The sequence below is a fragment of the Rhinatrema bivittatum genome, chromosome 11, assembly GCF_901001135.1.
Source record: "Rhinatrema bivittatum chromosome 11, aRhiBiv1.1, whole genome shotgun sequence".
In the NCBI taxonomy this organism is placed as follows: domain Eukaryota; kingdom Metazoa; phylum Chordata; class Amphibia; order Gymnophiona; family Rhinatrematidae; genus Rhinatrema; species Rhinatrema bivittatum.
The window spans coordinates 414,006-427,357 of NC_042625.1; the positions used below are offsets into that span (position 1 = coordinate 414,006).

Below are 13,352 nucleotides of genomic sequence, written 5' to 3' on the forward strand. Positions count from 1 at the left end.
CGGAAACCTGGGCAACTCCACTGTTTGGTTCACATGAGAAACTGTGTCTGTTTAGGAAGAAACTAAGGCACTGTTCGCAAAGACACCTTATCTGACAAAATCTGGAGAAACGGATCACGAGAAGAAAGTGCCTGCAATTCTGAAATCCTCCTAGCCGAACAGATAGCTACCAAAAACACAGTCTTCAGAGTAAGGATCCTCCAAGACGTCCGACAGGTTTCTCGCAAACGGCTCGTAACTCTAGATTAAGGTTTCATTCCGGACAAATGCTACACAGAGGTGAACGGAGATGGACTCCCCATAGAAAACGCACCACATCCGGATGGGAAGCCAAAACCTTCCCCTGTATTCTCCCTCAGACAACTTAAAGCTGAAATCTGGACTCGAAGAGAACTATGGGCCAATCCTTTGGATAATTCGCACCATCCACTCCATGCCCCCTCCACAAGCATCTCGCCCCACACCTTTCCCTCCCTACACAAGCATCTCCCACCACCCTTTCCCTCCCTATCACTACCTTCCTCCCATTCATCCCTTCCTCTCCCCTACCCCCTCTACACTCCCTGCTCTCCTTACCATAATTTATCCTCATCACCAAGCCAGTTATGTATATATGTTATATACTATAGTCTAATGTTCCATGTACTCCTGTTAGTTCTGTTACAACTTGTTATATTTATTACCATGTTATAATGTAAAATATTCTTGTTATATTTATTACCATGTTATAATGTAAAATATTCTTATATCTATTTAATACCATGTTATAATGTAAAATAGGGCTGTTACCACCCTATTCCTTTAGTTATCTGGAAACCGATGTGATATCTCGATCGAATGTCGGTATACAAAAGAAATAAATAAATAAATAAATAAAAATAAGCCCACCTGCAAAAAGGACAAAATATGGGAGACGGAAACCTTAAGAGGGTCCAAATCCCTGTTGTCCACACCAGATCTCAAACACCTACCAGACCCTGGAATAAGCCAAAGAGGTAGAAGGGCGCCGCGCTTGTAGAAGTGTAGCAATTACTGGTTCGGAATACTCTCTCACACGCAATCGCCTCCCCTCAAAAGCCAGGCCATGAGACAGAAGAGATCCTCCGCCTCGCCAAGTCCGCCAGGCTTTCCTTGACACCGCACTTACCTGCCTGCTTAGCTGGGAAGGCCTCATGCAGCAAAAGCACAAATTCGGGAGAAACCCCCCCTGGGGCCCCTGAAGGGCGCTTGGATTTCTAGGACCCGAGACCTCCGGGTCTTCCACTCTCAGCTGAACCATGGGAGAAAGGAGTGGCGGGGACCCCTCGGAACACCGGGGAGAAACCCCCTATCCGGCTCCGCTTCTGCGGCTATAGCCACTCCGTCTTGTGCCCCAAGTGCTGCTGCCAGGGTCCTCGAGTGTCTCCATGCCTTCGATTTCCTCTTCGACACCCCCTCCCCCCCTCCTGCACACTCCGTGCAGAGGAGGAGGTCATTAAGGGAGATGGATCGACCCCCACAGGCCCGGCAGGTCTCCCTGAGCTGCTTGTCTGCCATAAGTTCCCAAAAGAAAGCAAAAACTCACAAAAACCAAATTAAAAAAAAAAAAAAAAGGCTAAATTCAAGCAACTCCCTGCCGGGGCTGCGAGGGGGAGGGGTGCACCATGCGGTAGCTGCCTAATACTAAAGAGGGCGCACTGCCTCCAACAATTCCCGCCGGCGCGCACAAAAGGCCTCTGGCACGGCTGATAACCGCACCACAATCGGCAGGGCAACAAAATCCAAACATGGAGGAACCTTTCCCCGACCGGGGCCACCCTCCACTGTTGTCTCCCCTGATCCGCCTGAGCACCACCAGGGACGCTCCTGACGATCCCGCCAGGCCGACTGCCTGACAGGCAGCCCAGCCTACACTCAAGCCACCCCTGCAGCAAAGCAGGCACCTGTTTTTTTTTGTTTTTTTTAAACAGTCTTAAAGGTCCATACACAGAAGAAATCCCCCAAATTCAAAAACTTAAAGGTACTTCCCTGAAACTCCCAGGCCAGCAGAGGGGACTTCGGGTCCCAACAAGGGAAAAGAAAATTATTACTTACCTGCTAATTTTCGTTCCTGTAGTACCATGGATCAGTCCAGACAGTGGGTTATGTCCCCAATCCAGCAGATGGAGTCAGCACAAGCTTTGAGGGGGCGTATCCATATATACCACTACCCCCTCTGCAGGAGTTCAGTATCGAGTATATCAAAGCCAGAGTAGAAACCCCCGAAGGATCAAGTTTGTGGAAACAGATAATTAAAACAATTGTAACCGCAACAAGTAACTGCAAACATCCTACCAACTTGTAGGGAGCTGTGAAAAACAGCAAAAAAGAAACGACTGTGAAGACACAGAACACTGTGAGTAAGAAGTAGCGCAGAGCTGAGCAGGATCAAGAACCCAAACGCGGTGGGCGTCTGGACTGATCCATGGTACTACAGGAACGAAAATTAGCAGGTAAGTAATAATTTTCTTTTCCCTGTACGTACCTGGATCAGTCCAGACAGTGGGATGTACCCAAGCTTCCCTAAATCGGGTGGGGTCCTGCGAGGCCTGCTCGGAGAACCTGCTCGCCAAAGTGTCCAGAGACCGAAGAGGCGAGGTGCAGACGGATAGTGCCTCGAGAACATGTGTAACAATTTCCAGGTGGCTGCTCTACAAATTTCTAGAGAGGATACCGAGCGAGCCTCCGCCCAGGAAGCCGCCTGAGAACGTGTAGAATGCGCTACGATGCCGGGTGGGGGAGTCCGTCCCGCCCCAATGTAGGAAGCAGCAATGCCGGCCTTCAGCCATCTGGCAATGGTAGTCTTCGAGGCCTGAGACCCCTTCTTAGGACCGGACCAGAGTACGAAGAGATGGTCAGAGATCCGGAACTCATTTGTAGCCTCCAGATAGAGGCGCAGAGTGCGCTTGACATCCAAGAGACGGAGAGACTTCGGCTCTGAGGAGGAGAAGGACGGCAACTCCACCGTCTGGTTCACATGGAATGCAGAAACCACCTTCGGAAGGAAGGAGGGAACGGTGCGAAGCGAAAATCCAGGCTCTCTACACGACAGAGCCTGCAGCTCCGAGATGCGTCGAGCGGAACAGATGGCCACAAGAAATACAGTCTTGAGAGTGAGATCCTTTATTGTTGCGCTGCGCAGCGGCTCAAACGGTGGTCCCAACAGGGAGCGAAGCACAAGGTTAAGACTCCAGGAGGGACAAGGGTCCCGTAACGGAGGACGCATATGCTTGACACCCTTGAGAAAACGAGCAATGTCAGGATGCTGTAGAAGAGAGCCCCCATCGCTCAACAGCGAACCAAGGGCGGCCACCTGAACCCGTAGTGAATTATAGGCGAGCCCTTTTTCCACTCCCGCCTGTAGAAACTGAAGGATCTGAGGTACAGAAGCCTTAACGGGTCTCGTGGCCTGGCTGGTACACCACAGCTCGAACACCTTCCAGACTCGAACGTAGGCCGCCGACGTCGATGTCTTTCGTGCCCGCAATAGCGTGGATACTACCGCCTCCGGGTAGCCCCGACGCCGGAGGCGGCGCCTCTCAAAAGCCAGGCCGCAAGACAGCAGAGTTCTGCCTGCTCGAAAAATACCGTGCCCTGATGTAGGAGCTGGGGGAGGTGCCCCAGCCTGATTGGCCCGTCGATCACCAGCTGTAGCAGGTCTGCAAACCAGGGTCGCCTGGGCCATTCTGGAGCGACGAAGACCACGGTCCCCTAATGGCTTTCTATTCTGCGGAGCATCCTGCCCACCAGGGGCCACGGTGGAAAAGCGTAGAGCAGAAGATGTGGGGGCCACGGAAGGACCAGGGCATCCACTCCCTCCACGCCGCGCTCTCTCCGGCGACTGAAGAAGCGTGGAGCCTTGGCGTTGAGAGCGGACGCCATCAGATCCAAGTGGGGGGCTCCCCACCGATGGACGAGAAGGTGCATCGCTTTGTCGGAGAGAGACCACTCTCCTGGGTCCAGCAGTTGACGACTGAGGAAGTCCGCCTGGACGTTGTCCACCCCGGCGATGTGCGAGGCCGCTAGCCGGACGAGATGACTCTCTGCCCATTGCATCAGCAGCACCGCCTCGAGCGCGACCTGCGGGCTGGCACGTGCCTCCTTGTCGGTTGATGTAGGCCACGGTGGTAGCGTTGTCCGATAGGATTCTGACTTCCCGGTTCCGAAGAAGCGGGAGGAAATGTCGCAGAGCTAGCCGGACCACTCTGGTTTCCAGACGGTTGATTGACCACTTCGCCTCCACCGTGGACCACGTCCCCTGCGTGACGCTTCGATCGCAGACTGCACCCCAGCCTGCTAGACTGGCATCGGTAGTCACCACCACCCAATTTGGCAGATCGAGGGACACGCCACGGGCCAGGTTCGGCGGATCCAACCACCAGCCCAGACTGTCCCTGGCATTCTGCGGGAGCGGGAGAATCATCTGGCAGTCCTGCGATACTGGTTTCCAACGGGAGAGGAGCGCCCACTGTAAGGCCCTGCGGTGCGCGAAAATCCAAGGTACAAGGTCGATGGTGGACCCCATCACTCCCAGGAGTTGTAGGTAGTCCCAGGAGGTGAGCTCTGGTAACGCAGAGAACCGTCGTGTGTGATCCCACAAGGATTGAGCCTTGTCCTGGTGCAGAAAAACCTTGCCCAGTAGGGTGTCGAAGGTCGCCCCCAAAAAATCCAAGCGTTGCGAGGGCATGAGGGAGCTCTTGGAGAAGTTCACTACCCATCCCAGGGAGTGTATAAACCGTACTACTCGAGTCACCGCTGAGCGTCCATGATTGAATGACTTCGCCCGGATGAGCCAATTGTCCAGATAAGAATGAACCAGGATGCCCTCCTTCCGGAGAGCTGCAGCCACGACTACCATGATCTTGGTGAAGGTGAGCGGCGCCGGTGCCAATCCGAACGGGAGAGCCGTGAACTGAAAATGCTGGGCCAGGATTTTGAAACGAAGGAAACGGTGGTGGTCCGGGCGGATGGGAATGTGCAGGTAGGCCTCCGTTAAGTCCAGGGAGGTGAGGAACTCCCCCCGATGTACCGCCGCAATCACTGATCGGAGCGTTTCCATGCGGAACCGAACGACTCGAAGGGATTTGTTGACTTCCTTGAGGTGTAGGATAGGCCGGAAGGAACCGTCCTTCTTTGGCACGACGAAATAGATGGAATAGTGGCCCGAGCCCACCTCTCCGAAGGGCACGGGCGCAATAGCGCCTATCTCCCGGAGTCTGTCCAGAGTCAGCTGCACCGCTCTTCTCTTGAGATCCGAGCCACAGGGAGAAAAGATGAACCTTCCCTGCGGGGGGCGGACAAATTCCAATGCGTAGCCGTATTTTATGGTATCCAGGACCCACTGGTCCGAGGTGATCCGCGCCCACTCCGCGTAGAAATACGTTAGCCGGCCCCCAATCCTGGGGACAGGGGAGTGGGCGAGACTGGCATCATTGTGAAGACTTGGTAGAGGGGTTCCCGGGTCCGGGAGCAGTGCATGCGGGCCGACGCCCGCGAAAGGAGCGCGACCAGAGCTGAGACCTGGGGGCGGATGGCCGGGAGCCCGCCCGCCTGTATCCCCTGTAGCGCCGTTGCGCTCTGGCTCTGGTCCGAGAAGAAGAAAACGCTCTGGATGGTCGAAACCTATCCTCCGGCAGCCGATGAACAACGTTCTCCCCAGGGACTTGATGATCTGGTCCAAATCCTCCCCGAAGAGGAACTTGCCCCTGAAGGGAAGAGAGCCCAGACTGGACTTAGAGGACGTATCAGCCGCCCAGTTGCGTAGCCACAGTAGCCGTCGTGCTGCCACTACCGAAACCATGGATCTTGCGAGGACCCGAAAGAGGTCGTACGAGGCGTCCGCCCCATACGCCACTGCGGCTTCTAGTCGATCTGCCTGGGCAGCCTCATCGGCCGGCAGGACCTGAGATGTGAGGAGTTGTTGCACCCAAAGGAGACTAGCCCGCTGGGCAAGCGAACTGCACATCACCGCCCGCATACCCAGTGCGGAGACCTCGAAGACCCGCTTAAGGAAAACTTCCAACTTACGATCCTGTGTGTCCCGCAACGCCGCACCTCCCGTTACTGGGATAGTCGTCCTCTTCGTGACCGCCGACACTGCGGAGTCCACCTTTGGGACCTTGATGAGGTCCAGAAAATCTTCGGGGAGCGGGTACAGCTTTTCCATGGCCCGGCTGCTCTTCAGGGAGGCCTCCGGGGTGTCCCATTCCCTGGTGAGAAATTGTAAAAACGAGTCATGAATGGGAAAGGCCCGAGCCCTCGGCCGGAGTGCCGCCAGGACTGGATCTCCCTTCTTTGAAGAAGTGACGACAGCGGGAGCTACTGGGGCAGGCGGGTCTGGTGGCGGGTCCAAATCTAATTCCTGAATGATCTGCGGGATGAGGTCGCCCAGCTCTTCCCTCTGGAAGAGGCGTAGGGTACGCGAATCATCCCCGTCCTGCGTGCCGTCCCCTTGTCCCCCATCCGGGAGGTCAGGTCCATGTCCCGCTGGGTCTGGCACCGCCCCCACTGCCGCGGACGCAGAGCGGACTCGGGTGGGAGGCCCCCGCTCCCAGAGGGTCGGGGGGGGGGGGGGCATCGTCGAGGGCGACATCCGTGGGATCTTAGGAGGGGGGGTCCCACAGGCGCTTCCAGCCCCTGCAGATAAGCGGTATGCATGAGCAGGATAAACTCCGGAGAGAACCCCGGCCTGCTCGGGTGCGCTTCGAGGAGCGGCGTGGTTCCTGCTCCCTGGCTCTGGGTGCTTGGTTCCTGCACCAAAATCGGGGGAGCACCCCCGCTTGTAGAATCCTCCCGGGATCCGTTCTCCCTCGTGGCCTGCGCCTCAGGGCGCTCAGAGTGTAAAATGGCCGCCGTTCCCGCCAAAAATGACGGAGTGGCCGGCCTGCGCCGCCCGGGCAAAAAAAGAGAAATCAGTCAGGGACTGTGAGGTACCTTCCCCCCCGGGAAGGCATCGCGCGCAGATGCCCTCCCGGGAAATCCGGGACCCCGGATCGCCGCAGGCCGCACAGTGTGACGGCCGCGGCATCGGGATCGCTGTGGGAGACAAGAAAACGGCTCCAAAAATGAGAAAAAGCCTCGGGGGGGGGGGGCCACGCGCACAAAAGCGCCGCTGCGGGGGGGGCCCGGTCGGCCCGCACTGCCCACTGACCGAAAATAGAGGAGGGTGCCGCGGGGGGGCCTTCCCGGCCACACAACCTGCCCCAGACGTCTTTTCCTAAGCGCCGCAGCAGCCCATGAGGAGCTGTAAAATGGCCGCGGGTGAGGGAGTAAAAGCGAAGAGGCCGGGTCCACCGGCTTTCGCGGGCACCGGGGGCTGAGCTGTGAAGGGAAAAACTGCAAAGGAAAACCAAACTTACCCCTGGCTGCAACGAGAAATAAACAGCAAGGCCGCAGAGAAGAGACAAGGAAGAGAAGCCACTCCCCAGGAGTTGAAAGGCCCCTGCCTTACTATTCTTTTTTTTTTTTTTTTTACTTAGTACAAAATTGATACAAACTTGATCCACAAGAAAAGACAGCAACAAGCCAGATAATCAAGCAAGAAAATGAGAAAGAAGGAAAAAGAGGGGAAGCCTGATTCCCCTACTCGCATCTGCTGGAGTCAGAAGATACTGAACTCCTGCAGAGGGGGTAGTAGTATATATGGATACGCCCCCTCAAAGCTTGTGCTGACTCCATCTGCTGGATTGGGGACATAACCCACTGTCTGGACTGATCCAGGTACGTACAGGGAACCAGACCATTGGCTGTCAGGGATCCCGGGGTTGCGGGCTGAACCCGAGGGATGGCCCTTCTTCAGGAACCTGCCACCTTGGGGAGCAATTTTCCTCAAAATATCCAGTCAGTCAGGACTGCAGGGTTAGCACCTCTACCATCTGCTGGAGGTAGAGAAATACTGAGGTGGCATCCATCTGCTGGTAGGGATGAATAAAACCCACTTGTCTGGACTGATCTGGGTATGTTCAGGAAATCCCATTTTGACAAATACAGTATCTCCAGAGTCACATCTGCAAAGTTGGCATGTTCCCATGTCTCTGCTCAGCTAGCTACCCTCTAAATGATAGAATGTCCTGTCTTGCTGTTGCCAATATCTTAAGGTGAGAAAGCTGCAGTGAAGACCAATTCCACTAATTGGACTGGATACAGTAAGTTCAGTATCAAGGAAAGTTAAAGAAACTTATTTCATTCCTTATAGTCCAGGGAACTGTCCCAGACTGGAAACTAAAGCACAGAACCTACCAGCCACCTCCCTCGCTGCTGATTTTTTGTTGTTGTTTAAAGCACAGGGAGCTTAGTTGCATGCCTAAAGAGTAAGTGCATTGTACTGTGTAGCTAGGATCCAGCCAGGAGTCTTAGAGGCAAGTGCCAATTTCCCAGCCAGAATGTCTGCTTTTCATGTCTTTTTTTGGGTGGATTGCTTAATTGCATAGTTCAGCACAAACATTTTGCATACACTACCCAAATGAACCTGTTCATTTGTGGACGTTTCCCTGCTGTATGTTCAGTAATAATTACTGTAGACCTATTCGAGTGACTGTGGAACTACAGAGAGTACAAGACAGACTGGTCATTGCATGTTTTGGCATGTTATTTGCCTGGATGCTGCTGTGGATATTAGAAGGCCTACAGTTGTTTTAGTCATTGTAGTTTACGCATCAGAGCAGGCCAAAAGTGAAAATTAAGCTGATTATTCTCTTAATATCTACTTTAACAGAGTTAAAACATTTAATGAAACAGATAATATTGCTTAAGGCAGCACCTTACAGAAGCAGATGACTAAGGAGAACTAAGAGTAATGTAGATAACAATGTTCTAGGGAAAGGTGAAAAGGTAATGAAAGAATATGGAGAAGTGAGAGTTCTGAGATAATCTCGTGACAGTCTTATGACAAAGTTCTTTATATCTTGATAAAGTTGCTTATTTCTGGAGTTTAAAATGCTATGCAGTGCAGATTTATTGGTAAGAGGTAGTAAGATAATGAGCTAATAAAATATGTATGATTTAGGTATGAAAGAGGAACTGCAACAAGTGTCTTACTGGTAGAAATTAGGGGACTGCAGTAAAATTATTATTCATGTGCTGTGATTAGGCTTGTAGGATAATAGTGGGGCTAAAAAAGTTAGCCCTGTTATATGAAGTTAGCCCTGTTATCTGTACCCTCTTGTTTGATGTAATTTCCAACTTTGGTTCTATGTAAACCGACGTGATATGTACTAGTACAGGAACATCGGTATATAAAAGCCTTAAATAAATAAAAATGATAATTATGCATATTACTGAAATGAAATGACTTTGTAAAAGAAAAAGTATATATGTATTACATGTGCCCATTTTGAGCAAAACAGCTCTAATATTTTATTAACTATCCTTCTCTATGTTGACATATTAAAATGAAGTGAAAGTATACACTAAATGCTTGCATTTTTTTCAGTGTAAAATCATTTTATTTCCTTTATGTGGAGATTCTAAACCAGGGCATAATTTTTATTCATTACTACTAAATTGGATTTTATCAGTTGGTGCCAAAACCCGGGATCGAACCAGGGACCTTTAGATATGACATAACTACTTACACAGGACAGAACTTACTGATTATTACATGTGTCTTGTGCTGGTTCAAATATATGGGATGCAGTTGGTATGATCATGAAAAAAGAATGCAAATTAAAACAGCAGGTGAGAAAGCTCGGGAGTTACTAGTTGAGGTAGCGACAGTAAAAGTGACAGCAGCGGTTACAGGAGCCAAAGTATCCTCACCAACATGTGAGCAAGAACATCTGGAGCGATGTTGGGGTGCCAGAGAGCTGTGTGTTAAAATGAGACAGCAATATTTTAAATGACAAGAGAAGAAACATGACAGAAGAGACTTTGCTGACATGTGTATCAAGACAACTTAAGACAAAAAAAAATAAGAGAAAAACATACAAAACAAATTAAAATAAAATGTGCTAACCTCCAAATTCTGCAACATCAGGGCAAGGAAGATCAGGAGCAGTCAAGCATACAGTAACAAAAAACACGGAGAGATCAATCAATAATCTGCACGGTAGTAGCAGAATACAATACACACTCCCCTCCCCCTGAACAACAGTAGCAGCTCACTGTGCTTCCACTAGCTATGATTAGCCAGATGTGTCATTGGACGGAGTCTTGTCCTGTACAGTTCTCACCAGTTCATTACACTTATGTTGGAATATGGGCATTCAGGGGCGGGGCCAGCTGTTATATGCATAACTCCGTATTTTAAAACTGGTGGCCGCAGCATGCAGCAGATTGCTGTCTGTGTAACTGTATTGCTGCTCTACATGAGGAGCAAGTCTGCAGATCTCACATTTTAGGGTTTATAGGACAGAGTGAGGGTTCTGGGTCAAAGGGGGGGATGTGCAGGATGAAGAACCAGAGGGTCTGGAAGACCCCTATATTGAATGGGCAAACTGGTGGACTAATTGTCAAAACTGAAAATGTCCCTCATGCGAGCATATTTAAAAATCAGCTTTGCTGGCATTATAGCCAGCAAAGTCAAATAATTAAAAATTCCAGCGCATCTCTCCTCGTGTGCCCATACATGCATGTATGGGCGCATGCACACGTTTCAAAATTAGCTTGAGTGAGTGTTAGCACGCAGGAACTAGTAAAAAGCCAAAGGGCAGGCATAGAACAGGAAACCACAAAAACCAAGCATGGGGGGGGCTTGGAGGGAAGTCCAGAGAATTAGCTGGTATAGAGAGTAGTGGCTGTCTACATCCCAGCTCTGGAACATCTTACTGACTTTTTCAAATGGATTACTGAACAAGCTCAGAAAAGAAAAAAAATACATACAGGCATGTCAACAGCAGTAACAAAGTGTGCTCTGAAATAGTAACAGCTCAAATTTCTCACAGCTCCCTGTTTAGTTCATCTCTGAAGCTTTCTGCTGCTGGCAAACCATACAGTCTAAATCCAATGCCTTGTGAACGCTGTGGATCTTATTCAGTCATTGTCACTCTCCCTCACTTTCTGTCATCCGATTGCCTAAAAGATTTCCTCGGGATGACAAGTTAACAGATTAATTAAGGTTAGGATCAAATCACAGGGTTAAAGGCCCAACACAAGTCTCAGGCATGGCTCACAGCTGGAGTCGGATAAAGTCAGAGTCAGTTTTGTGGTCACGGTCTGGGTTAGATGACAGGATCAGAGGCTGGACATATAGTTACAGTAGGTCACCATGTTCCGAATGTTTATGTCTGCATTTCTTTGTTCTTCTGTACTGGACATTTTTAAATAAGCCATCACTGGTACCCCCTTTATATTTCTTACTAGCTGCCGTACTGGAATGGAGATGAACACAGGTGCGTGTAGGAGGGAAAATGAACTTTAAGGAGGGGGAGAATGAAGGCACATGTGTTTATTTATTGAGTTTTATATACCGTCATTCGGTAGAGCCATCACAATGGTTTACAAAAGTATACATTTTCTTAGCAGTTGTGCAACAGTAAAAACAATTTGAACAATATCAGAAATATCAACTAAAACTCTGCTGCACTTTGCACCACTGCTAAAGCAGCAATTGACCTCACCATGTAGCTGGGGTTGCTGGGTTGGATTCGGAGCTCTGCTAATACCCAGATGCCATTGGTGAGCTTCAGTGACTGGTACAGCATGTCCTGACCGTCCACATTCCTCTTGGCAATGGTGAAGATATTGCTGCTCTGTAGTTTGTTGGTGGCTGCATCTGTGTAAAGGGACAGACAGACAATAAATCAAAAAACAGAGAAGATAGCTACTACTGCAACTACAGCTATGGGAGTTACAATGGGGTCATGGGAAGCAGGCTCAAATACAACAGAAAGCTGCAGGTGACAAGAGCTATACTGACAGAATTATATTAAGAATCCTAGGGAAGCTGAGCGGGTCACTAACTGGTTCCATGTCACCTGGACAGACAGACAATCTGTCTTGGTTTTACTCTATTGCCTCTATGGCAGTATGGAAATGCAGCCCTCTATTCTAGGATAAGCAGGATGGTAGCCCTCACGGATGGAGCCCGGCATGCTCAGCCTGCTGCTATCCTTGAGTCCACATGAGGTCCCCCTTCAGTCTCTTCTTTTCTGCGGTGCAGTAGCCTCGCAGTAGTGGAGATCCAAATCCTCAAAAATGTTTTGCTGTTTTTTTCGGGTTTTTTTCTGTGTCGGGTCCCCCTTCGTGTTCAGTTCCTCGGTTCGGTAGGTGCCCTTGACTTTTGCCTTCGTTTTTCGTGCTCATATCCTAACTCCCGCACCAGGGTGCCCATGAGTCATTGACTGTGCGCCGGCCTCTTTTTTCGATGGTGTCGTGTTTTCGACGGTGCTCCCAGTGCCCATGTCCATCACGGATCCGCATGAGGGGATGTGCATCCTCTGCCTGGGGGCCTCGCACGATGTTCGGGGGTGTCTTTTGTGCAATTAAAAAGACCCCCAAAGGGCGTTGTGTGCGCTTGTACAAAATGGAGAAGCTTATCGGCTCTCCAAAACCCTCCACGCCTAGGGACCGTGGGGAACAATCCCCGACTGGTGGTCCCGCTCTCCAGTATCCCTAAGGATCAGGGAGAGGGAGATTGATCCTCGGTGGTCTCGCCCCTCCCATTAACCTTGGGGGTCATCATCTTCCTCGGCGCCGGGGAAAGACTGGGTTGAGCGCCGGAAACCCAGGAAGCATTGACACCGGTCACATCCTGTCATGGGTCCGGTTCTGAAGCAGCATCAACAGCTGCCGAGCTACCAAAGCGGCATTGGCCACCTGAGGCCCCATCCTCTGGTATCCCTGATAGCCTGAGGCGTTCCCCACCGGCAACGGTGCTAGGCGCCGTGCCTCCTCGTGATCCCTCCGAGGATGTGCCAGTGATGCCTTGTCCCCCTCCATCAGTCCTTACTACTCAGGACTTTCAGGAGGAGTTAGACCGCAGAGTACAATCGGCGGTGCTCAAAGCGCTACAGAGTGTTGAGCTGCCGGCGCCACCGGCCCCCATACCTGTGTCTGAGCCTTCGCCTTCGATGCTCGCACCCCTGCTGGAGCGTCTGGACATCCTTCTTGGTGCCCTACCAATGCAACTGGTGCCTGAGAGGCCTCCGATGCCTCCTCTGCCACCGACACCCTCCACCGGAACGATCTCGATTCCCCCAAGGAGGATGAGGCCTCGGGGGACCGGGCGCCCTTGCCCGCGGTTCCCCGGGCCACCGCCGGTTCTTCCCGGTGTACCACGGCTGATGCCCCCCCTTGATGCTGGTTGGTATCCCCACAGCCTTCGGTGCCCTTGGGGCCCAGGCCTGCTGTCCCTCCTGGTCCCTAGCGAGGAGGGTCCCTATGACCCGTGGGGCGAT

General features: G+C 51.5%; 1 protein-coding gene across 3 annotated transcripts in view; it reads right to left on the reverse strand.

The window, feature by feature from the left end:
• Positions 1-13,352, reverse strand: part of AP1B1 (adaptor related protein complex 1 subunit beta 1) — a 392,478-nt gene that overhangs the window by 19,830 nt on the left and 359,296 nt on the right. For all 3 annotated transcript variants that reach the window (XM_029571861.1, XM_029571859.1, XM_029571858.1), the window contains 2 exons: positions 11,574-11,728; positions 9,971-9,979 (listed from right to left, as the gene is read on the reverse strand). In XM_029571861.1, coding sequence (XP_029427721.1) covers positions 9,971-9,979; positions 11,574-11,728 — 164 coding nt within the window. The remainder of the gene's footprint in view (positions 1-9,970; positions 9,980-11,573; positions 11,729-13,352) is intronic.